Source organism: Lobosporangium transversale (assembly GCF_002105155.1).
Source record: "Lobosporangium transversale strain NRRL 3116 chromosome Unknown BCR41scaffold_7, whole genome shotgun sequence".
Taxonomy (NCBI): Eukaryota; Fungi; Mortierellomycota; class Mortierellomycetes; order Mortierellales; family Mortierellaceae; genus Lobosporangium; species Lobosporangium transversale.
Window position 1 is genome coordinate 250,534 of NW_019028985.1, and position 23,509 is coordinate 274,042.

Genomic DNA, 23,509 nt, shown 5'->3' on the forward strand with positions numbered 1-23,509 from the left:
ATAAAGCAATAAAGTAATAAAGTATCCCGGAGAGAAAACAGGGAGAGATGCACTCGAGTTGGCCGTTTTTTTTTTTGAAAGTCCGCTGGTGGAAAGTAGACTTGTCTCAAAATGGAAAGTTTGATGCTTGTGATCTTTTTGGGATTCCAGGGTCAATTCAATAGACTGGTAACAATCAGATATCCAGAAAACCATGTTTCAGATGAACCCTTTTAAAAAAAAAAAACTCTCCCCTATAAGCCACGTTGGAACTCAAACTGAGCTTTATTACAAGCGTCCTTATTCTTACTTGCATCATTGTTCATGTAATCTCAAGAAAAAAACAAAAACGGTTCGCTTTTAAATCATCGCTATTTCGATTAGAAAATAGACACTACACTGATAAAATAGGTTTATTTACAAAAATTCAAATGCTCGAGTGAAGAGTAAAATTATGTGTAATATGGCAACGTGAAGGCACTTCAAGCCTGTAATATCGTCTCTGTAGTGGATGAGGCTTCAACTTGAAGTTGAGATGATGATGTCTGACAGCTGCTAGAATGACTTTTTGCTTCCATACCAGTGCCCGGACCTGCTCCCCATAAGAGTTGCTCGATGGCACGGAAGTTGCTCGTTTGTGTGAAATGAGGTCCATAAAGCGCTAGAAGTAACTCTATCGAAACTTGCGCTGGATGGCGGATTGAGAGCAAGAAAGACCATTGTGTTGGTGCAGATTTGATCATTGTGCGGAGGTGAACTTTTTTTTTTTTTTTTTTTTTTTTTTTTGGTAAAGAACAAATGACGTGCCACGTTAGTATTGTTATTATTTTCCTGTTATGCAAAAGAAAAAAAAAAAAAAATTGTAGCTTACTCTGTAGGTTTATAACGATATTAAGCTGCTCTCGCATTCGATGAAGGATTCGTGTGCATTCGTCTCTTGCCTTTGACTCTTCGATTGGCCAAGGATTCATGATATTGCTTCGAGACGCCTTTAACTCCTGAAGAGTTCCCATGCTTGGTGTAACTGTACCATCTTTCCATGGTTTGTATTCAGACATATCTGACCCCTCAGCTATCGCGTGGGCTAGTTTCAAATAAACAAGTATTGCGAGCGTAAGTCGAATGAGAGAAATCGAGACTCGAGATATATGTAGCATTTTATCATCATTATAGGCCAGAAAATGTCTTTCAAACTTACATCGAATGATGGCTGCTGCTCGATGTTTCTTCTTCAAAGATAGCTCCAAATCCGATAATGTAGGCTGTGGTATCTTTTGGTTGGTCGCTGTAATACCAATCCCCTCCATGCCCGATGGTGATGTGGAAGTTTCATTTGTAGAGGTCCTCGGCGAATCTGACATCCCAAGGGATGTCCCTTGCGTGGATGTAAATAAACTCGGAAGAGCGGGCTTTGTGTTTGAGGTGGGGATTGGCTTGGAACTGAAGATTTTATTCCTTGGTGGCCTCCGAATACTATCTGGGATCATCTGTCGCTCTCTCTGCTGCCGTAGCTCCTCTTCCCAAAGACCTTTTATAGAGCTTAAAGCGCATGGATATTGTCGAACGATCTTTTTTCTCCTCAGAGACCGTCCAAGCGCTGCTTTGGTCATACATTCAGTAGATTCATTTGCTCCCCTCGCAATGGAATTTGCATGAGAATCAAGATTGCTAACTGCTGAGAGATCATAGATAGACGACGAAAAAGAATCGGCTTGTCGAGCGTCCATTACATCCCAAAAGTCTTTCAGGGTAAGTAATTTCACATAATGCGAGGGCGATAATGAAGACGTCCATTTGGTTGGGAATTGATGTATCTTGCGTTTCTTAATTGATTTTATCCACTCTGGATAATAGTCTGTCATTCGGGACGCTACACTTAGAGGTCGGAATAGCTCGAATGCGTTTGTGAATTGCCTCTTTCGACAATGACAGCTATCAACGTAATCACGACGATGCGTGCAGGTCAGAATGGCACTGTTCCTACTGTCATCATGATCAGATTCACTGTGTCTAAAGTGAAACGAGCGACGTAGCCGCTGTAGTTTTCTTGATTTCCTGTTTGCATGCCCCTGCTGAGGCTGAAACCACGTGAGAACAAGTGTTGATGCATCAAAAGCAAAGCTCTTCTCTGTCAACTTGTTGGATGCACCCATTAAGCCTTGGTTATTCTCCTTTTTAACAAAACGTTGAAAATCATTCTTTGTTGATTGACTTGCCAGACCATGTTGGCTCAATTTGCTCTTCCTTCTCTTCTTGGCACTAGAGAATGAATCACAACTTTCAACGCTCGTTGTCCGCTTTTTGCGTTCAGCACCAATGGCCAAAGACTCCACCAGCTCATCTCCTGAATCATCATCCTCCTCCTCCGTGACAGAGTAATATTGCCTTACTGCCATGCTTGATAGCTTACCACCAGACTTTATTTCCGAGAATGTCTGCTCTTGGGTGGTAACAGGATTTGATAGAGTCGATCCAGCTGTGTTAGAGTACGATGTAATGATGTAGTTGCTGGTAATTGTTTCTTCACAAAATACAATCTCGCATGAGCCACTGCCGCTGCTATTGTTACTGATATTGACGTTAAACATGTTTATGTTGATGTTGTTGCTGTCTGATTGAGTGGGACAATTGTGTTGTTCGTGATCAAGTCCGTGTCTGTGTTCGTGTTTGTGATCGAGTGGACTGTCCGATGACACCATCGCTTCAGCATTGTTCTGTGCCTCTGATATAGAAGCAGCAGTGGCCATAACTGAAGAAGTGCTTGTTGAGTAGATGATGTGTGAATGTTGAGTTAAGAGTGGGCTCTCTAGGCCGTCAACATCGCTGCCCCTGTGGAATTGCGGCTCCGACAGTGCTTCATCCCCTGTCTGTTCTTTTCTTTCGTCGTGCTCATTATGGGCCGTGCCTGAGCCTGTGTCTTGAGAAGGGACTGCGTTGTCAGTCGAGTCTGGACTTGAAACTTGAGGTGTTACCTCTGTTGCCGGGCAAGAAGGAGAGAGGTACTCCAAGACGGGCACAAGACGTTGCTCTAATGTTGGCGAGGGCTCTGTAGCTGATAGATCAAGGGGTTCAGAGTGATTTAGGAGGGCAGGTTTGAAAGGGGCTCCTGGAATAATACATTTACCAAGATTAATGATGGAGCTTGTGTTGCCGCTGTTACCATTGTTGTTATCGTTATGGCTATTGATGATAATGGTATCTTTGATGCCATTAGAGGAGCGGCCATTGGCGTTGATGGCATCATTATTGTTGTGGTTGTTATTAGGGTTGCTTTTGGAGGATTGATGATGAAACAACGTATCGAAGAGTGGGAAGGTCGGATGGAATGATGATAATTCGCAACTAAGGTCTAGAAGAGAAGGGCTGCTATCAGAGCCAGGTGTGGTAGATTGAGGACAAGGAGACTCGTTATGAAGAGATGAGGCAGTGGATGGCGATGAGTCAGAGGGGCATGAATGGAGCTGCATTCCAGCGGAATTGTGATGGAGGGTAATAGACTAGAACTGATTTAAGTCAGAAAGAACAGGCAGTAGAGTTTTAGACTAAAATAAATAAAGAGAACTTTGGGAAGTAAAAAGAAAAATGAGAGAGCAAGGATAAAGAATGAATGGAATGTATTATAACAGTGGTGGCGGTGGAGGCAGTAATTGTGGTTCCTAGTAGTTGTCGTAGCAGTTGTAGAAGAGTAATAGTGAACAAAATGGAGAAAAGGGAAAAAGTAATCTATTATGGGAGATGTTATCTGTGTATATTTATAACGTGTATGTTTGTGTATCAATGAAAAGCGTATTTGTGTCTTTGTGTAAAACGAAAAAGAGAGATGGGAGAAAGAAGGGATAGAAACGAAAGGGAAAAAAAAAAGAATTAAAAAAGAAAGAGAGAGAGAAATGTCGTGTGGTGGAAAACAAACAAAAAAAAAAAAAAAAACTAGGATGGCGGAGAGAAGAGAGAGGGACGGTGATGTGCCAATGCCAATGCCACTGCTCATGACGCCTGTTGTCATCGTATTGTGTATATTTAACAATCACCATTCGATACCAAATCATCGCATGGCGCCAATTGGTGCAAACCTAAAAAAAAAAAAGGTCTAGTTTGCATATTCAGCAGAAATACATGGTCTGATGCATCATCCATGTACCACTCATGCATCGTCGTCCGTGTCTCTGTAGTCTAGTCTTTTTCTCTTTTCTCTCCGCGAGTGGACAGTGCGCATAAAATAGTGTAAATCTTGCATGCGTGGTATGTGAATATGGGATATGTATTTATATTCTTAGAACTTTGACAGATGCCAATGAGCTGAATCATTGCCCCTTGTGGAGTAGATGCTTCACAAAGGTATAGAAACCTGATTGGTGGCCGTGCCCCAATGACTATTATATATATATAAATCTCGATATAATTCACAAATAGTAATTTTTCCTTTTGTATAAAATGCATGCTTACATGAGCTTTCTCTCAAATATGGAAAAACGCAAATCTGTTGCCACTGTCGTTCTGAACACTTTCTTGTAAACATGTGCTGTAATTGCTATACTACAATCGACGGTCTATGCGTTACGCATAGACAGTTTTGGATCAAGTCCAGAGTAATTGACTTCATTAAAACTCAAATGGAAAGCGATGTAGATCATGAAAGCCGTTATTGTCAAAGCACAGCTGGCTTTAAACTTTGTTAAAGGGAAAGAAGAAGAGAGAGGGATGGTTTGCTATTTGATAAAAATGATGCTTGTGGCTGAGGTCTTGAATGTTGCGTGTTTGTTGCTTCATTCATATTTCATTTAAAAAAATAAGAGTGAGGGGCTGCACAGGTGGTCATTGGATGTATCAGCAGGGGGAATGTGGGGTGCCTGTGTCACATTGAGCGAATGCACACGCATCTACTCAGCCTTGATAACATGCTTTTGTAATAAGGGGCAAAAGGAGGTGGATGCCATAGCCATAGCATGCCATGCTATGTCATCCTCACTCACCCTAAAAACTCGCTTGGGCAGACTGACAGTTACTTCGACTCTTTATTTTTCTTCTTCCTTTTCTTCTTCAATCGACCTTTTCACAACGCGTTTCATTTTGTTATCCATTGTTGCTCCCCTGTTACTTATTATTTCTACGTGCGTTTGACATCGTTTCAGACGATGCATTAACAAAAAGAAAAAAAAAAAAAAAAAAAAAAAAAACTTCATTTCCAAAACCTCATTTCTCTCTTCCTTTTATTGTCCACAACTCACTTGGTCTCCATTCATTTGTATTGCATTGACATTTCATTCCACTACCCTATTTTATTTTTCTTTTTCTTTTTCTTTGAACACTCTCTAAACTCACATTTGCCAAACACGACTCGACTTCACTATTCTTTTACAATTTCATATCCACGAGTATCTCTCTTCCTCCTTCTCTCTTTATTTTATTGTTTCCTGCGTTAGATGAGTATCTTTATACAGTATCAGGATTTACATATCCCCATCATCCCAGAGGTTATGATCGAGTTTGACACAGTTGATGCAGACGACGAAGGAAGCCTCCTGTCCCGTTCTACATCCTTGGAATCTAAAAACAACGTAGTCATTTCTACTACTACCGGTTCTATTACTACTGCTGCCAAAGAAGCCATCCAAAAGAAAGGAAAAGTTATAAGAGATTCTGAAGAACTAAGGTAAAAAAAAAAAAAATTGCACCAAACCCATTTTTCATGCTCTCCCTCTTCATTGTTCCTTCATGGCGTTTATTTCATAAAAATCTAGATTTTCTTTTCAATTTATACAATTTCAACATTGATGATCACAATATTTATTTTTTTTTGGCGGCAACCTTATTCTAATTTCCCCCGAACTTGCCTTGGTGGCGCCCTCTCACCGACAAAGGTCCTGGGTACCTCCATTTGGTCTGAGGCACTTTTGGAGAGCTATGTCTTCTCGCTAATAACAATATAACTATATTATGTTTGATACATTGTTATTTAGCCTTGTGGATAAAGAGGAATTCGCATACCCTACAAACTTGACATCCAGTGAGATTGATGTGTCACATCTAAACGATGGAGGAGTCGAGCAAGGAGGATTGTGGTCAGATCGATCCATCAAAAAAATAGAATCTACTTTGGATTCAGAAAAAGACAGTAGTCATCATAATGATGATGAGCTCTTGACTGTCCAAAGAAATGGCCACTCTCGAGCAAACAATCCGAGCTCTGGTTCTGATTTGATCCAAGTCACAGTCGAGGATCTTTTAATCTCAGAGGAGCAGAATCGTACCATTAGAGCCAACACTCTTAGGCAATTGAACGGACAAAAAAAGAACGAGATCAACAAGGTGCACCCAGAGCACTCAGAACACCTAGGAGAGGTTGATCACGCTTATGAGCATAAGAGCGTAGTAAAAATGTCGCCATCTCCTACCATGACGACGACGGCTAATTCATCAAACTCTTCAAACTCGACGAGCTCTGTGACCATGACTACGATCACAGCCACTATTCGTACGACGAGTGACAAGGCGCGTTCGATTCTCTTTGATGAGGATATTGCTTTAGAGGTGCATAGTGATAGTGAAGAGGAGAAGCGACAGCAACGCACTCAAGGAGAGGAGAATGTAGAAGAAATAAAAAATAAGAAGCCGCAGCAGCCACAAAAGGGAGCCGGAAGCCAAATGCGCGGGAAGGATAGCAGCAAGAATGCATTTCAACCATTAGCGCCCAAGGCTTTGACCCCTGCTCAACAACGTGAAGTCGAGGCAGATGAAAATATTCAAAAGGCCATTGAGCTACATGAAAACAACCAGTTGGAAGAGGCAACACGCTACTTTGCGCTTGCAGCTCAATCAGAGAATCCTCTAGGACAACTAATGTATGGACTCTCGTTGAGACATGGCTGGGTAAGGCGTAACCTTTTATTTTTACGACTCAATTTCTTTTAATGTCAGATAATTTTGCGCCGTTATTAATGACCTTCACAAAAAAAAAAAAAAAAAAAAAAAAAAAAGGGATGCAAATCAAATCCTGCAGAGGCCATCAAGTACCTTCAACGAGCGGCAGAGTATGCAATGGGAGAATTGAATGAGCTCAATCCAATTACGCCCTCTCCCCAAATAAGCACGGGAATACCAATAGCATCAACTTCTACTACACCTCAGGAACTGAGTGTAGATGAAAAGCGACAATCTTCTTCAGCTCTTTCGGACCGTTATAGCGAAAATGATAGCAACGATAGTGCAAAGCCTCGCGCTTCTCAACAGACATTGCGTCGTATGGGCAGCATGGATCGAAAGGAAGCAATAGCGATGGCTCGAAGGGAATTGGTGATGGCTCTGTATGAACTAGGAATGTCTTATCTCAAGGGTTGGGGTGTCAACAAGGACAAAAAGGTTGCATTCACTTACTTTAAAATTGCAGCAGATTTGGTAAGGTCCCATTAAAAAATAAAAAAAACCCCTCGAGCCAAATGATTTTTTTTTTTTTTTTTTTTTTTTTCCCTTCATTGCTAACCACTTTTTTTTATTTCATACAATTATCATAGGGTGATGCCGACTCCCAGAACGAGACAGCTTTATGCTATTATGAGGGGATTGGGATCGAAAAGGATATGTACGAATCCGCTAGATATTATCGAATGGCCGCTGCACAGGGTGCTTCCCAGTTAGGCAACTCTTGGATATGGAAACCTAAATATGATCAATACTGTGCGGCCGAGAACGCAGGCCGAGCCATTGAAGGGACTCTTCACAGCATCACTAATACAGTTGGAGGGATCGGAGGCTCTAAGAAACCTCAAGATAAGACAAAGAGGTTAACGACCGCTATCCAAACAGCCCTTCTTGGATCTTCTTCGTCTAATGTTAATGCCAATCCAAGCACTAAGAGCGGGATAACGTCATCATCCTTATCGGCATCTTCATCAACCTCTTCAATATCCGCCTCTGTACTTGTTTCGCCTTCGTCACCACTAGCACAATATAGCATCTCGAGCATCGCATCTGGATTGGCTTCTGTCACCGCAGCCACCACCGGAGTCGTGGCTCCTTCTTCTTGTAACAGTTCTATTCGGCAATCATTGACGTCTCCATCAGCGACAACAACGCCAACACCCTCCATCTCAGACATACGAACTGTGCCACTGCCACCACCACCACAGACAGCGTTTATCAAAACTACAACTCGTGGACGATCGTTGTCAGTGGTCTCGGCCTCGGCCTCATCCCCTACTACCCCAACGTCTCCTCTTTCGTTCACTTCATCCACCACTGCAGCCTCCCCTACCATTTCTGAGGCGGCGGTGCATACTATCACGGCTATGACTACGGATAGCGCAGCACCAAAGAATATAACATCTTCTGAACAACTATCTGATAAGAAGAAAAGTCGTTGGAGTCTATGGGGTGGTCTTCGCTCCACTCCTCTCTCTTCATCGGCTGTTACAACTTCATGACATGCAGATACAAAAATTTATAAACACATATTTTTATTTTTTTTTATTTTTTTTGGAATAATAAAAGGGGGTCGTAACTCATGAAAACATTAGCATAACAACAGATGTCAAGGAAAGGAAAAAACTACATAAAAGAGTGGGCTTGTGTGAAGATGGATTTTTTTTTTTTTCTCTTGTAGGCATCAGTAAGTGTAGTGTAGAAGGAGGAATTTCATCACAAAAGAAATGAAAATACATCACGATAGAGGATATTACAAGTTATAGCAATTGTAAAAAAAAGCGGAGGCAATGAACACTTTAGATATGGTCAGCCGTCTCTTTTGTCGCTTGGGGTGACTTTAAACCGGCATGGCTGACCAGATCCTCTTCATTCGAGGGCATGCAGCTTGACATCAATGATCCCAGTACCTATTTGTAATAAAGGGAAATAAATGTTGAGTAAAAGCCTTGCAATATGGACTGTTAATGTATAGCATTGAAAGCACTGCAACAGTTGTTACCTTCAGGCTCACAGGCTTGGTCATATATCCATCGACCCCACACTCAAACGCCAGGCGCTTGTCCTCATCCCCTGCAAGGCCGGTCAATGCAAAAATGATTGTAGAGCAATATCCTTGCTCTTCCGATATTGAATCGCTACTGCTTTTATGAGTTTTTGCTAGATCCGAGAGCTTTTGTTGCTCCATCAGACCTTGCTCAAACTCGCGGATTCGCTTCGTGGCCATGTTGCCGTCCATCACTGGCATCTGCAGATCCATCAATACAAACTCAAAACCACTTTTGCCGCCTCGGCGCTTAACCTCTTCTTGAAATCGCTCCACACCAATCTTGCCATTCTCGGCTTCAACCACGCTTACACCACGTTTCTTCAGGAATGTCCGCAAGATCATCCTGTTGGTGATATTGTCCTCAACAATCAACACGCGAGGAACAGGCTTTTTCAACGTCTCGTTATCTTTGGTAGGACCATCCTCATTACTACTTCCTGATGCCGATGCCGATGTCGATGTTGATTTTGGAGCAGAAGAGATAGTAACAGTATCACCAGCTGTGGAGGTGGCAGCAGTAGAAGAAGCAGCAACATACCCCTGTTGCTTCTTCTTGGCCTGATTATCCCAGATTGATCGTCTGGGTCGAAGCTTAGGCACAGTAACATCGATATTAGCCCTGAATTCCTCTAGGTTCGGGTCAAGGACTGGAGCAAGGTGAAGATACTGCGGTGTAGCAAGGTGGCAATTTAGCTGGTACTGATCGTCGGCTTGAGTTGTGGCGCTTCCAGGGAGGCAAACCTCACGCTCTGGCGTTGTGGCAGGACTCGGTCCTGCAGGTAACGTCCATGGAGGAGGGACAAGTCCGCCAGGAGAGTGAGGAGCGACAACTATTGATAGTTGTTGGCCGCCTTGAAGCGTCATTGGGGACGTAAACGACTGCTTAATCATTGTTCCCGCCGACAACAGACGGGTATCGTGAACACCCGAGGTGGTTGCCATGATATAAGGCACTGTCGCAGAGCAAAGCAAAGGCATTGGCTGCAATTGTATTGGTTCTGAGCTGGCTGAGAGCCGTGGCGATCCATGCGGGGTTTCAAGGTGAGGACTAGAGAAAGCAGGGGTGAAACACTCACGTAAACACTGCACTAACTTGATGGGCCCGATTGGTTTGGTCATGATCACAATGCTTGCGGGGCGTTCAATAGACTCGGACTCGATCGGTGTTTCCAAATACTCGTCAACGAGTCTCTGAACGTTCATCACATTCGATGGCGACGTAACCATCAACAGTGGTGTTGGCGTAACAGGGTTTTTAATGTCACCCACCTCGATTGTACGATGATAATCGATCCAATACGATAAGTATGCCTTGAGACGAATGAGGTCATCGTTGATAACCAGAAGGTCACAGTGAGATTGGTCACAAAGATCCTTGAGCATATCTTCAGGACTGGCATCTTCCTCATTACCTTTCTCCACGTTCATGTTGAGTTGTTGACCCATCAAACGCCTGCCCATAATCTCGAACAAGCGGTCTGCACCAACGGAAGGCTCTCCAGAATAGAACCGACAAGAAGCCTCTTGCCAGGGGCCGCTAATTTTCTTCAGAGATTTCACCTGATGAGAGGCAGGAGTCGCCCAAAGAAGTACCTTGACCACACAGCCTCTTCCCTCAATCCCTTCGCTCCAAACCTCCATCCATCCACCAAGTTTTCGAACAAGCTCTTTGACAAGCGCCATACCAAGGCCTGTACCGACCTGGAGCGGGTCTTCTTGCGAGAACCGCTTGAAAAGATGGTATTGGACAAATTCGGGTGAAATACCCTTCCCAGTATCACGTACTGTGAACAAAATAGCTTGGGCGCCTGGATACGGTTGTTTTATAGGGATAGGGCTGTTAATTAGGGGCTTTGCTGAAACCTCTACGAACCCGGCTGTAGTGAACTTAATGGCGTTCTCAACGAGCTAAAAAAAAAATAAAAAATAAAAAAAACTATAAGATTTATTCAGGACGTTTTAATAGAAATGGAGAAAAGCATTTAATTTTACAAACCTGGGTCAAAATGCGGGTGACAGACTTCACATCTAGTGAGTAGTTCCATATAACACCTTGATCTGGAGCACATTCCGGCTCATCCATAGCAACTAGAAGCTCCAGAACAGCTTTACGCTCAGGTTTTAAACTGCGTGCTGCAAGACTGTGGACGGAGTCAAATGAGGAATTATGGCCACTATGAGAGTCTTCATGTGAGCTAAAGCTCCCTCGTTTGAACGGTATTGTACCAACAAATGAAGTAGAAATATTCGTTGTCGATCCTGTGGCCGAGTTTGAGGTTGATAAAGACAGTGAGGAAGGGGAGTGCTTTGTCCAAGAGGGCAGTACAACCACGTTCTTTTCAGTGCAAGCTTTTGCCATTGACTCAGCGACGCTCTGGCACAAATCACGAATATCTGTGTCCTCAATAACAGTCTCTTCAACTTCAGGAGCGGGCTTCGTTTTATGATCTCCGCTATTATCTCGAGTCTCCATATCATTATCAGGGTCAAGATTTGCGAGCTCGATGATGTTGTTGATTGTGTCAATTAAGTTCTTGCCTGATGCCTCAGCCGTGGCAATCATATCCATCTGTGCATTACTTAGTGGCTCCTCCGGATTAGCATAAAGTAGCTCGAGAATACCAAGGATAATGTGCAGCGGCGTTCGAAGCTCATGTGAGATGCTATAGGGAAAACAATAGTGGTAGCAATAATGAGCTTTGGTTCTTGAATAAATGAAATTAGACTGAACGAAAAAGCTTAAAAGAAAAAATCATACCTCTTGATAAAAGTGCCTTTGGCTTTATCGGCTGCTTCCACTCGCTTCTTCATAACCTCAGTGACAAGGCAAGATCCAAAGTTTTTGAGGTAGATCCTTTCATGAAATGAAAACTGTTTTGTGTGAGAAGAGGAAAGGATAACAAAGTACGCCCATGGTTCATTATCCATAGTAATCTCATTTGAAGATGATGATGGTCCCAAGATAGGGACAATCAAGGCCGATCGATAAGGCGTCGTGGCCCCTGTTTTAAGCAACCGCAATGTACCCTCAAAGGTATGGCATAGCTGTTTCTGACAGCTTGGGTCCTTAACCGTAGCAGGATTCGTGGGGGCACCAAACCAGTCATTTTCGTTTGCATCCTGCGCAGGAGTGCATAAAGGCAAGCCTTCTTGACCTGTAATAGAGCGTTGTGTTGATGTCTCCTGCCGTACATAAGCCAACATCTCCTTGATCACCGGTTGATCACGCTCCCAAACAGGTTCTTTGGCGTTCAGTAAAGCATCGCCAAGGAGATGATTTCTACAGCTCACATCCGTGCATACCCATGCCGACCCTTTCCTCGCCGTATCCTGAGACCTTTCATCAAAAATAGGTCGGGTATAAATGTCGATGTTCTTTTGGGATGAGGCTAGACAAGCTAGCGATGTGTTGGGCGTGCTACTCGCAGCCTTACCTCCTTTCACCACTCCAACGGCCCCTTTCCGACGTCCTGTTTTATCAAGGTAATTCCAGACGACAGAAGATTCCGAAGGCGGGATAATGGACTGATTGTCTGTAGCTTGTACGAGGTAAACTGCATCGACATTGAGCGTTGCTTGGAGCATGATACATGCAGCGGGAAATGCTTTATCTTGCAAGGAGTTCCCACCAGTTGCAGGCGTCGACTCTGATGAGCCCAATGAAGGTGGCGCAAACGCGCATGAGAGCAATGTTGGAGAGCCTGTAGGTGTAGGAAAGGCCGGCTCCAATGGTGTCGATGCATACATTGATTCATTATCCAATGTTTTCGGGACTGATTCAAAAATGTCAGACGGTGTTGGAAGAGGCGCCTGCAGAGTGTTTGTAGAATAAGGCTGCCTTTGCCTGGAAGCGCCCTGCGAAGCCAAATCATTCACATGTGGTGACTCCGGCTTGGTAGTGTCTAAACACCCTCGTACCCAGCGTGTCACATCGCGCATCATGCGACTCCTTGTGCACAGTTGTACCTGATCGTTCCACAATTCCATCTCTCTCATAACTACAGCAGCGAAGTCAGTCAGCAGCTTTCGATCCTTTTCCGAAAAAGATGTTCGTGGCTCAAAATCATAAAGGCATAGTACCCCAATATTCAGGTTATCTGAAGTTGTTAATGGTGCTCCAGCATAAAACCTAATATGCGGCTCTGATTCAACAGAAGGTAAACCCTTGAAGCGCCAATCAGCGTAGGTGTCCAATACAACCAACGGATCTTTTGAAGATCGTAGAATGGTGTGTGAACAGATTGAATGTTGGCGTGGGGCTTCTGTATAAGCATTAGGATATTGGGCTTTTGTAGATACTTGAAGATGATCCACCAAAGTGATGACACACCCTTTGGTACCCATGACATTTGCAACCAATTGGACAATATGTTCAAAATTTGGATCGGGGTCTGTCCGCAAGAGTTGGAAGCTGTGAAGGGCACGGAGACGTTTCTCCTCGTTCAGAGGCAAGGGCGGGGCCAGATAAGGGAGGTACTGGTCAGGAGGACCAATGTAAGGAGGGGTGGGAGGGAATGCTGTGACGGCCTTTGGTCGTGAAGTGGGGAAGTCACTTGGGAAACGTCCTTGACGATAGTGGTAAAGAAAATCATCCCAGGACTCGTATTCCTGATCAGCGGAGCATTTTGACATGGAGCGCGAGTGACATTTAATACTGACGTTGCCCCGCCCAAGATCGATCGAGCACTGAGGCGAGAAGGCTGACGAGGTTGGTGTTGAACATGTGGAGTTGGAGGTCATTGTTGGGGAACAGTTCCCTGGATTGGAAGAGGAACGGCCAAAGCCACGAACAACTTGAGCAATTCCAGAAATTCGTTCTACGAGCCCTGGGCTGGGGGATTTGAGTTGACCTACGCTCGTCCCAACCTCTGGTTTGTAACCCCGTGGAGACGGCTTCCCAGCAGTTGAGATCGAGGTCAATCTTCCAGCTATAGAGTCTGGTCCTTGATCCGTCTTTGATATCCGGAGACCCGTACCTTCAGACTTGCGCCTCTGGATACATTTTGGGCGCAATGTAGAAGTTCTAGGTATAGTAATATGGGTTATGGTCAACAATAGTTAGAGCCTCGTGCACAGAAAAAGGTGCCAGACTAATATTCCTCTAATTCCAGAAGCCCCTCAATCATACTGGGGATGCCGAATCAAGAAAAATAAAAATAAAAATGTTGAGATGGATTCACATAGAGAGAGAAAGGATTGCAAGGTAACTCTTAACTTGAGGGAACGGCACATAGTTAACCAAGCTCAAACCCGAACAGGTCAATTACTTTTCCGCACATGAAAGCATACAACTAACATCTGTTAGAACAGACACTAGACCCTTAATGAAGGAACTCTCTCATTAGAAAGAAAAGAAAATAACAAAAGTATGCTCCTTCTGAGTTATACAGACGAACATGTAGGTGGTTCTGTCCCGTCCGCCAGTTTCAGAGTTGTCATTCTCCACACCTGTCAATGATTGGTACGTTTCAGAACCATGTGACAAAGTTTAGCTCTCTACCTTTGCTCACCAAATAAAGACTAACAAAGATCTTCTAAATCTTGTATCCAGGGACAGTAACACCATCCCTCTTCATTCACTCCTTTTTTTTTTTTTTTTTTTTTTAGGCCTTTCTATGTTTATCTCCTCCCTTCTCTTCTTCGTGTTCCTTGTTCTGTTTGGCCCATCTTTTTCCTATTTCAAGGTCTCGCTGAGTGAGAATTCTATTCCAATAGAGTCAAAGTTTACTATTGAAGAGGCTCATAAAAGGAAAGACAATGGGCCATTATGGGATGCCAATAACTTGGGAAGTTTTACGTGGGCTGTGTAGTACTTGTTGAATAAATACAGAGTTTGTAACGAACAAAAACGTGTGTGTCTGCCGTTCGTTCACAAAAATAAGGGGATCTGGGGGCCGTGCCTTTGTTGCTTGAAAGAATATGCTTTTCGTTCCTGTGATCCCGTCAACGTTGTTTGTGGGAAAGAGAAAAGGAAATACATGAAATGGTACAAGGAAAAAAAAAGCACGATTCGCTATGCAGCTACAATAAATGGAGTGCTACTCCAAAGGAGAACCATGGGAAAGTGCTATTGATGACCGACGAGAGCTAGGATGCGCGAATGAGCTGCACCATGGTGACACCATTGGTCATGTCCGACTGGTGAGATCTGGACACCAACCGTACTACCGAGGAAGTACATGATACAGTGATGACATTCTCTCTCTCCCTGACTTCCCTTGTTCTTCCTATCATTCCATGGTTGCTTCGATGCGACAATTCCCAGAGCTTACTAAAACTATATCCCTCACGCATTATTCACACTATTGACACGATACTCTCGTGCACATGCATTTGCCTCCTCTCTTCCCCCCCCCACTTCTTCCAACGATGGTAGGAATAGAACACACGGTAATAAGTGTCCAGAAGCATCCATCAACATCATGCATTAATGAGAACACATAAAATGCAACTTAAATGCAAATGAAGCATAAAGCAAAACAAGGGAGCTTTGGGCACTATGCAGATCAAAACGGAAAATAAAGACGACTTTACCTTGAGGATGAAGCATTGACAGAGTCAGTTCCCGAGCTAGAACGAACATTGCTGAATGGTGTCCAATTAATTTTCAATCCTTTGGACCATCGATGTTCTTTTTGTGTGTCAGTGATTAAACTTTTGGGCTGAGTTGAGGAGTTGGTCTTCATATCAAGAGATATCACTGGTGAGGTTGGTTGTGACTGTTCTTTATATTGGGGATGCCGTCTAGGAGGTTCCTGCGCTTGCGAGGAAGCACTTGAGGACGCGTCCTGGTGTTCCTGAAAGTAGTCTTTTGAGGATGCAGTGGATCTCGAGTTGGTTGCACAAGTCGGTGCTGACATTGAAGATAAATGAGTCGTGTGATGTTCAGGAGAAAGAAGCGTGTCTGGTTCTAATGACAAGTCTAGTTCTGAAAATTGGGATCGCCAATATAAAGATGAAGGTGAAGTGTTGGCTCGCAGAAAATAAGGTCGACGATGGGATAAATCGAGCTGTTTCTCCAGTTCTTCCTGAATGAACTGATCCTGCTGTGCTTCATCTATCCCTGTTACACTAGGGTGTGCAGCCATTTAATATTATTAAAATTTGAAAGGTGTAGTGGATTATTCTTTTGCAGTTGTAACTACTTAGTTTTGTTGTGGTATATATGATCAATGGTATGCTAATTGCTGTCTAATGGCAATGAAGAGTGTATAGGTTTGCGTATGTGAATGGGTATATCTGTATGTATGTCAATGAATGCTTAAGTGTGAGAAATGATAATTAATAGTACAATATTTGTGGTCGATCGTTAGTTTAGAAGGCTGCAAAGCGAACTTGAAGAGGTCAAGGAAGGTAGAGTAAGACGATCGGTGGAGAGAAAAGAGTCGCGAAAGATTAGGAATGAATGTCTATGAATAAACTTTATACTGAATAAAAAAAGAGGAGATTATTGTAACAACAGGTGGAATAAGTTGGAATGAGAAGAGAGAGAAAGAAAAGATGAAGAGGAGTAAAAGAGAAAAAAAAAAAAAAAAAAAAGAAAAGAAAAGGAAAAGAAAAAGAAAAAGAGAAAGAGTGTGAGAGAGAGTATGCAAGAGGAAGAAAGGAGAAAGAAAGGAGCAAAGGTAATGAGGCTCCGGGTGATGAAAGAGAGTAAAGAGAATGTGAACAATGATGATGTTGAACAAATGAAGAAATCGCGTATTGAGTCTCCCACATAAGAGAGAGAGAGAGAGAGAGAGAGAGAAAAAGAGAGCAATGACCACCCTTTTTAACTGGGGTATGTGCTCTGTTTTGAGTTGGTTAGTAAGTTGGTGGGGACAACATCAACTAAGCAAAAAAGCCATTGGCAGGCAATCACAGACAAACGACAGCATAAAAATAAAATAACCAGCTTGATTGCGATTACTTCTTCATTTTTTAATCCCGTACCATCCCATCCCGTTTTATCCCTTGGAAGATGTGGATTGATCGAGAGATGGATTGAAAGACTATCTTTGGCATTTAATGCGGTTAAAACATAATATATAACAAAAGAGAGAGACATCCTGGATCTAGAAAAGATTGCTACCTTGAATCTCAACGACCCGTGCGAAGAGTCACTCGTTCTGGAAAGGAGGTGTGAATGTGTATGGGTATCTCCGGAGAAAATGTGTACTAAAGAGGGACCCGTTGCTGCTGTGACAAAAAGACTAAAAAAAAATCTGAGCAAAGCAGGGAACTGAACAATTGTTCAGGGCGCACGCTTCAGGAGGCGATATGGCTACCTTTACAATTAAAGGAGCTTTTTTTTGTTCCAATAATCATTTCATTAGTCCTCAATTGTATTGGAAAGTATGTTAGGCATATTGAAATCGGGTCCGATGCTCGAATCTGCGATCGAGAATGAGTGCTTTGACAACAGTCAGTAATCTGGACTTTTTTAAAAACGTTCCTCCATACATTGGATGTATCCCGCCGGATAAATGCGCATTTATTAAACTGATGTTGAGCTTGAACTGTTTTTTTTTTTTTTTTTTTTTTTTTTTTTAAAAAAAAAAAAAAAAAGTCTAGAGAGGCTCTATCCCATACTATCTTCCTATTCTGATTCCCCGAGATACCATGTTTGAAGATCGATTAAAGAAAAAGTAAAAAAGGGCTTGGACTACTTGATCGCATATCAAGCAATGCAAATTTCCAAACTATTTGGGCATTCATTAGAAACGCTCACTTGCATTGCAGTCTTTTGTTGCTTCACTTTGCTTTGCATTTTATTTTTGCAATTTGTCAGATCTGACAAGATTTCTATTTTTCATCCCTTCAAATTCAATTGCTTCAGTGGTGAAAGGGCAAGAGAGTGAGAGAGGAGGCTCATTTTTAGCGACAGTATTACTTGAGATCTTGCGCAATAATGAGCCCGATGTCTTTTTACCACCCTTTTAGCCCATATTGTGCTTCTGAGACGCAGTCATTGTCAAATGTTCGAGCACTTGGAATGACCAACGTTCACACCTCAGGCTCCAGCGTCGAATTACAAATAAAAAAAAAAGGGGGTAGGACATCAAATCATCTATCCACGCGTTAAAACGCTCCATCATGCAGCGCCTTTTTTTTTTTTTTTTTTTTTTACTACGTACCACAACTACAGAAGGCAAAAAAAAAACGCAGGATACCACATCTGAACCCCAAATTCATGAATCGCCGATTTACTGTGACATGACGCTTGACATGAGCACTTTGAATTAGTCAAAACAACAATAGTAATAGAAAAGGCCGAACATATTTGTTTTTTGTTTTTAAATGCAATTCAAATTATAATGCCTAGCACTCTTAGTACTATCCACGATCCTAGCACCTGGAGTGGTGTCGTTTACAATAAAAACCTTGAGCTTTGGTTGATTATATCTTCATTTTTTTATTCTTAAACGTTCCTGCTTTTTTTTTTTTTTTTTTTTTTTTTTTTTACGTAAAACGCTAATGAAGTTGAATCTGTGCACGTTGCTCCCGCTTGTTGAGCCAGCTCTATATCAAATGGTAACAAAAAAAAAAGACAGGTTAAATTTCATTTGGTCAAGGTCTCTAGACTCAAAACCTCCTAACGAATGGTCCTGGATTATTTTTTTTGCAATTGCCGAGGGTTAGTACCAAGATCTCCATTCCGATCGACGTCATCAACTGAAGTTTTGTCTGTTGCTTTTCCATGATGAGGGATATCTTCATGTGCCTTGTTGGTTATTTATGGGATGACAAGTTTTGCAAAGTATGTCACGTTCATATTTAACATATTTCTCCCATCCTGTACGTCCCAAGCTCCAGAATTCAAGTACAAAAGCCCAAGACGTCACTAAAAAAAAAAAAAAAAAAAAAAAAAAATGCAGTTGTTTACCTGGCATCCGCAGAATAGAATCATGAATGCGTAAAAAAACGTTGCGGTCAAGCAAGCCTTGGCGACTTCTGCAGGATTATCGGGATCATTGATGGTATGTGTCAGTGATTCGGCTGGTAGAGAGAAGAGAAAGGACATCGTGCCCAAGAAGATTACACCAAACACTGACAACACAGTGCAACAGGTGGCCTGGCCAGCAGAAAACATGGGCTTCATGATGAATAAAATGTGTATGAAAGGATTAGATGGGGAATAGGAAGTGTTGCTGTTCTAAAGAAAAAAGAGGGAAAAAAAGTATCGTTCTAAAAGAGAATGTAGCAATCCTGAATTGCAAGCTTTTTCAATTCCCTTTCTTGCTCTCTGCTAGACTTGGATAATGGGGATCCGCGCTGATGTTGTTATTATTGTTGGTGCTGTTATTGCTGTTGTTGCTGTCGTTGAGAGAGGAGAAAGCGAAGCGAAGGATGTAGTTGTTGCAATAGGCGACACGGGTTCACGTCTTCTCCCTTCTCAGCTGGTCAGGTCAACCACCCCTGTGACAGTCACTCAACTCTGTCTCGTAAGATTGTTTACATGGACTACAGGTTACATAAACTGCAGACGACGCGCACAATCTACTTATACCAGATAATAAGACATAAAAATGAATTCTCGGACACGGTAGCCCCGTATAAACAGGCTGAACGCCCAAAGATGAAACTATAAGTCCAATTGGAGATTTTACAAAAGAAATAAGGACATCAAGCTTGACCTTCATTCAACTGCTCCGAGGATAATTGGAAATCAGCCACAGTCGGTAATTCAAATTATTTCCTTTGAGATAAAAAAGAAGTTCTCTCTCTTTTGTTAATCAGCCCTTTCTGGCCACCATTCTCTGCTTCACTCAATATAGCTATACTTATTTCCAAGAATGCCAGCGTCAACAACGATACCCATGATCCTTCCTGCGGCGTCTCTGCAGCGACTTAAGGAGCTAGAGGACAGAATTGTATACAAGTATTCACAGGATCGAATAGATCAAGGCTTGGATCAAGATGGCAACGAGATCGAGGATCCTATGCTGGAACAGTTTCGAGCAGGCGAAGATGATCAGACATACAACATCAATATGCAATGGTTATTGAAGCTTTTGGTCAAACTTGAAGAGTGTGCACCTTCCGAAGAAGACGAAGAAGGGCAAGCAGAAATTAATAACGACAATGAGAGAGGCAGACCAACAAAGACCGAAACTGGCATCAAAAGCAACAACAAACAAGAGACTGAGCAAGAGGCAGAATACCGTTTACAACACCATCTCCTCACCGAGAGGGTTTCGTCTTGTTTGACGCACTTTTGTGGACGAGCTGCATCAGGAGCAATGACTAGAACATGGAGCTATAATACGAATCCTCCACAGTCACTTCAAATCCATGATCCAAGTTTTATTGGTGGTGATGTCGGCTTCAAAACCTTTGGCTCCGCATACCTTCTGTCAAAGTAAGGTGCAAAAAAAAAAAAAAAAAAAAAAAAAAAATTCTTTTTTGTTTATTCATGTTTATTTTAATTATGACATGCATGTTAATTAGGACTTTTTTTTATTTTTTATTTTTATTTTGAATATCCAATAACAATCTCCATTCAAGACATATTGCTCATGGTGATATTCCTCAACTCGAACCATGGACAGCAACAACATCATCAACATCATCGCTTCCGCTACCCAAAATACTAGAACTTGGCAGTGGCACTGGTTTGGTCGGATTTGCTGCAGCCTTATTTTCGAATCCACGGGGACCCAAAGTCATCTTATCGGATTATCATCCCAATGTGATCTCAACTTTACGTTACAACAGTACTTTGAACCATCTTGATGGACGATGTGAAATCCAACTACTGGACTGGCGTAATGTCCTCCAAAAACGTAAACGTTGTTGTTTGGATTCCTGGCAATGCAATCATAATAATAATGGCGATGATGATAATACGAAGAAGGAGGGCAAGGAGGAGGACAGGGGGGAAAAGGAGAGCGAGAAGGCTAATAATGGTTCAGGTCGACAAGTCATCAAAGGGGAAAATGCCACAAAACTTACCCAGCATCGATCAACAGAATATGATAATGTTGTCCCAAATCCACTAGTGACTACTGGATGTGTATTTACAAATACAGACAGTACAGCGAGCGCAACCAATGAGATACCAGAAAAGGATCGCATGGATTTGATCCTTGGTGCTGAGGTTGTTTATGATCATGGACATGCCGAATTAGTGGCCCATGTCGTGGACGAGTATCTAAAACGGAATCTGATATCAAAAGATAAAACCATTCCTCTGAGTCGTCGACGACCTGCCTTCCATATCATGTTCCCGATCCGAAAGACACATGCAGATGTGATTGCCGATTTTGATTTCTGGATGGATAAGATGGGCTTGGTTGACTGCCGTCAAGCTAAACAGTGGGGACGCGAGGACGGTGAAACTGTCTTCTTGTATCATTGGCGAGAGTATGTCCGGAAGGAGCATCTTGGCTGCTGATTTTTAATTCCCATTCCCTATAGGTTAAAAACTAAACGACAATAGAAATAGATAACACTATACAGCACAATATCAATAGATTAATAAATTGTCTAAAAATACATTTATTATTGGCACCAATTACTCTTCTGTCTTTTGTTTGTGCCTAAACTGCCACCATAGATGCTCCAGAGGCACTTGTTGAACTAGCCTCTTGTGGTTGAGGAGGTAAACTCGACCTCAATGACGGTGTATTCGGTACAGACGCTGGCGTTGGTGAATCGACTTTGGCTACTGGCGCTGATGGACCCCCGTTTAATGAACGAGTCGAATTTAAAACTGGAAGCGTCCTCCTATCTTCTACAAATACAACCTCTCGATGATTAGGGTCACGTGCTCCATCACCACGACCTTCGCCTTTGACGACTGCAACTGTTGACTGCTCTGGCGCACGGCCTAATGGCGATGGATTATGATATTCATCCACAATAGGATACATCAACACATTTAACTTCGAGGTAATCACCACCAAAGTATTCGTCGGGATCGTCAGCCAATCTGCTTTTTCAAACGTCAGCGGTTCTGAAGCAATCACAACAATATCTTCTCGTTTATCCGCCTTGATCATTCGATAGTGTCCAGGTTTATAACTCTCGAATCTGGTGCCTGATGAAAAGTATAGGCTCGCTGCTTCCAATGTCTTTGAACTAATATATCGAGAGCAAACTACACTGACGCCATCTGTCACTGCAAAGTTCATCATTGAGGCCTCTGTGATCCCAGCATCCTTGCTCCATGCATTGAGCTTGGCAATCGTTTTGAGCATGGCTTCTTTGAGGACACTATAGCAAAATGGCTCCGTCTGCAATGGTGTCTTCAATTGGCTAAGAAACACAGCAAAAGCCCATTCAGAATCTGTGTTTCCGTTGACTGTCAAAAAAATTTCATCCTTTAACGATTCCTGTACTTTGCGTTTGATCTACGAGTGTAGTTGACGAAGGTTCCTCTGGATAAGTATAAAAATATTATCGCTTAATTGGATGCTACGAGAAAAAAGGAAAGAAAAAAAGTTCCCACATACCAAATGAAAATCGGCAATGTTACCATTGTGCATGAACATGAGCCGTCCATACTGCCATGGATGACCTAAGCATACAAGTGTATCCGTATTAAGATCATCAAAACACCCGATCGATCGCCCTCGGAATCAGTATACTTGCTTTCTTTTTCTTCGTAACTTACAATTGCTTTCCGAAACTGATCCTGCTGTAGATGCCCTTACATGAGCAAAAACCAAAGGACTTTTAATTTTTTCTGCCAATCGAATCAAGTTCATGTTGTTCCAAGCGGGTGTGACTGAAGTGAAAATGCAAGGAGCGGCACCTAGCTCAGGATCAGGCTCTGACTCATACCATCCTATGAACATTAAAGGAATAAAAAAATGTCAGTCTGCAGAATGAACAATGAAAATAAATGTGAAAAGGCCCAAGCGCGCTGATATTGAGAACGAAGGAGGCTGTGCGTTGCATGGAACAATGGTTCATTTCTTCATAGCGTACCCACTCCAAAGCCGTCACCTATATGGGTAAGAGAGAAAGCCATGTTAGTAATAGAACTTGATATCTTTTTTAAATATGTTCGAACTGACTTTGTAGTAGAATGCAGCTTCTGAGTATGTACCATTGATGGGTCTTCTAGTATCGAGACGTAACCTTGAGTCAAAAGATTGGTTAATGATCGAATGCGCTGGTTTGGTCAATAGCTGAATGAGAAGCAAGTAAACAGAAGCAGTAAAATAAAAAAAGGAGTAAGACTAAGCAATTTGATGCATGTGATCATAAAAGTTTCCATGGAATGATAAAAAAGACTGGATGAGAACATTACATGTGCCAATTGAATGGGCTGGTTGCCCTTGTAAAGAAGCATGCGACACATTGGAGGAGTATTAAATCGGGTAGGAGTGAAGTAAGCCAGGTTGAAGGGCTAAAGTGAGGGGAGAAAGCGTAGGAGTGGATGAATGAAGTAAGAAAGAAGTAGAAATAAACAGTAAAAGAGGTAGTAAAAAGAGTAAAAAAGAAGTAGAAGCGTCAATCGAACCCTTTTGTTTGTTGCAGGTGACGAACGGAGCGGACAGAATGGCGAAATATTTAATCGAGGCTGACCCTCGTGACTGTTGGCCTATACTCTCGTCTATTAATCTTTGTTGCTGA

General features: G+C 42.5%; 8 protein-coding genes across 8 annotated transcripts; 2 read left to right on the forward strand and 6 right to left on the reverse strand.

Moving 5' to 3' along the window:
* Nucleotides 1-332: 332 nt before the first annotated feature.
* On the reverse strand, nt 333-3,866 carry BCR41DRAFT_348125 (hypothetical protein). The gene is made up of 3 exons (XM_022023228.1): nt 1,178-3,866; nt 851-1,063; nt 333-736 (listed from the first exon to the last, which is right to left on the reverse strand). The coding sequence occupies exons 1-3, from the start codon at nt 3,444-3,446 to the stop codon at nt 462-464; spliced, it is 2,757 nt and encodes a 918-aa protein (XP_021884093.1). The 5' UTR covers nt 3,447-3,866; the 3' UTR covers nt 333-461.
* Nucleotides 3,867-6,621: 2,755 nt separating this feature from the next.
* On the forward strand, nt 6,622-7,640 carry BCR41DRAFT_301185 (hypothetical protein; the record flags this gene model as incomplete). The annotated part of the gene is made up of 4 exons (XM_022020611.1): nt 6,622-6,846; nt 6,955-7,007; nt 7,182-7,371; nt 7,488-7,640. Coding segments are annotated over 4 exons (621 nt in total), but the record flags the coding sequence as incomplete, so codon positions are not given.
* A 98-nt stretch (nt 7,641-7,738) lies between these two features.
* Nucleotides 7,739-8,230, reverse strand: BCR41DRAFT_368415 (hypothetical protein; the record flags this gene model as incomplete). Its single annotated transcript, XM_022026381.1, has 1 exon — nt 7,739-8,230. One exon carries the CDS (start codon nt 8,228-8,230, stop codon nt 7,739-7,741), a length of 492 nt encoding a protein of 163 aa, XP_021884095.1.
* A 463-nt stretch (nt 8,231-8,693) lies between these two features.
* On the reverse strand, nt 8,694-13,576 carry BCR41DRAFT_368416 (hypothetical protein; the record flags this gene model as incomplete). The annotated part of the gene is made up of 6 exons (XM_022026382.1): nt 8,694-8,804; nt 8,897-10,852; nt 10,941-11,607; nt 11,703-12,099; nt 12,379-12,754; nt 12,911-13,576. 6 exons carry the CDS (start codon nt 13,574-13,576, stop codon nt 8,694-8,696), a joined length of 4,173 nt encoding a protein of 1,390 aa, XP_021884096.1.
* A 596-nt stretch (nt 13,577-14,172) lies between these two features.
* Nucleotides 14,173-16,470, reverse strand: BCR41DRAFT_220615 (hypothetical protein). The gene is made up of 2 exons (XM_022020007.1): nt 15,479-16,470; nt 14,173-14,210 (listed from the first exon to the last, which is right to left on the reverse strand). Exons 1-2 carry the CDS (start codon nt 16,030-16,032, stop codon nt 14,204-14,206), a joined length of 561 nt encoding a protein of 186 aa, XP_021884097.1. The 5' UTR covers nt 16,033-16,470; the 3' UTR covers nt 14,173-14,203.
* A 2,297-nt stretch (nt 16,471-18,767) lies between these two features.
* BCR41DRAFT_301338 (hypothetical protein) lies at nt 18,768-19,025 on the reverse strand (the record flags this gene model as incomplete). The annotated part of the gene is made up of 1 exon (XM_022020617.1): nt 18,768-19,025. One exon carries the CDS (start codon nt 19,023-19,025, stop codon nt 18,768-18,770), a length of 258 nt encoding a protein of 85 aa, XP_021884098.1.
* A 646-nt stretch (nt 19,026-19,671) lies between these two features.
* On the forward strand, nt 19,672-21,320 carry BCR41DRAFT_419860 (hypothetical protein; the record flags this gene model as incomplete). The annotated part of the gene is made up of 2 exons (XM_022029821.1): nt 19,672-20,285; nt 20,432-21,320. The coding sequence occupies exons 1-2, from the start codon at nt 19,720-19,722 to the stop codon at nt 21,318-21,320; spliced, it is 1,455 nt and encodes a 484-aa protein (XP_021884099.1). The 5' UTR covers nt 19,672-19,719.
* A 113-nt stretch (nt 21,321-21,433) lies between these two features.
* Nucleotides 21,434-23,396, reverse strand: BCR41DRAFT_348130 (nucleophile aminohydrolase). Its single transcript, XM_022023229.1, has 6 exons — nt 23,184-23,396; nt 22,980-23,061; nt 22,859-22,876; nt 22,542-22,715; nt 22,381-22,445; nt 21,434-22,278 (listed from the first exon to the last, which is right to left on the reverse strand). Exons 1-6 carry the CDS (start codon nt 23,232-23,234, stop codon nt 21,466-21,468), a joined length of 1,203 nt encoding a protein of 400 aa, XP_021884100.1. The 5' UTR covers nt 23,235-23,396; the 3' UTR covers nt 21,434-21,465.
* Between the last annotated feature and the right edge of the window lie 113 nt (nt 23,397-23,509).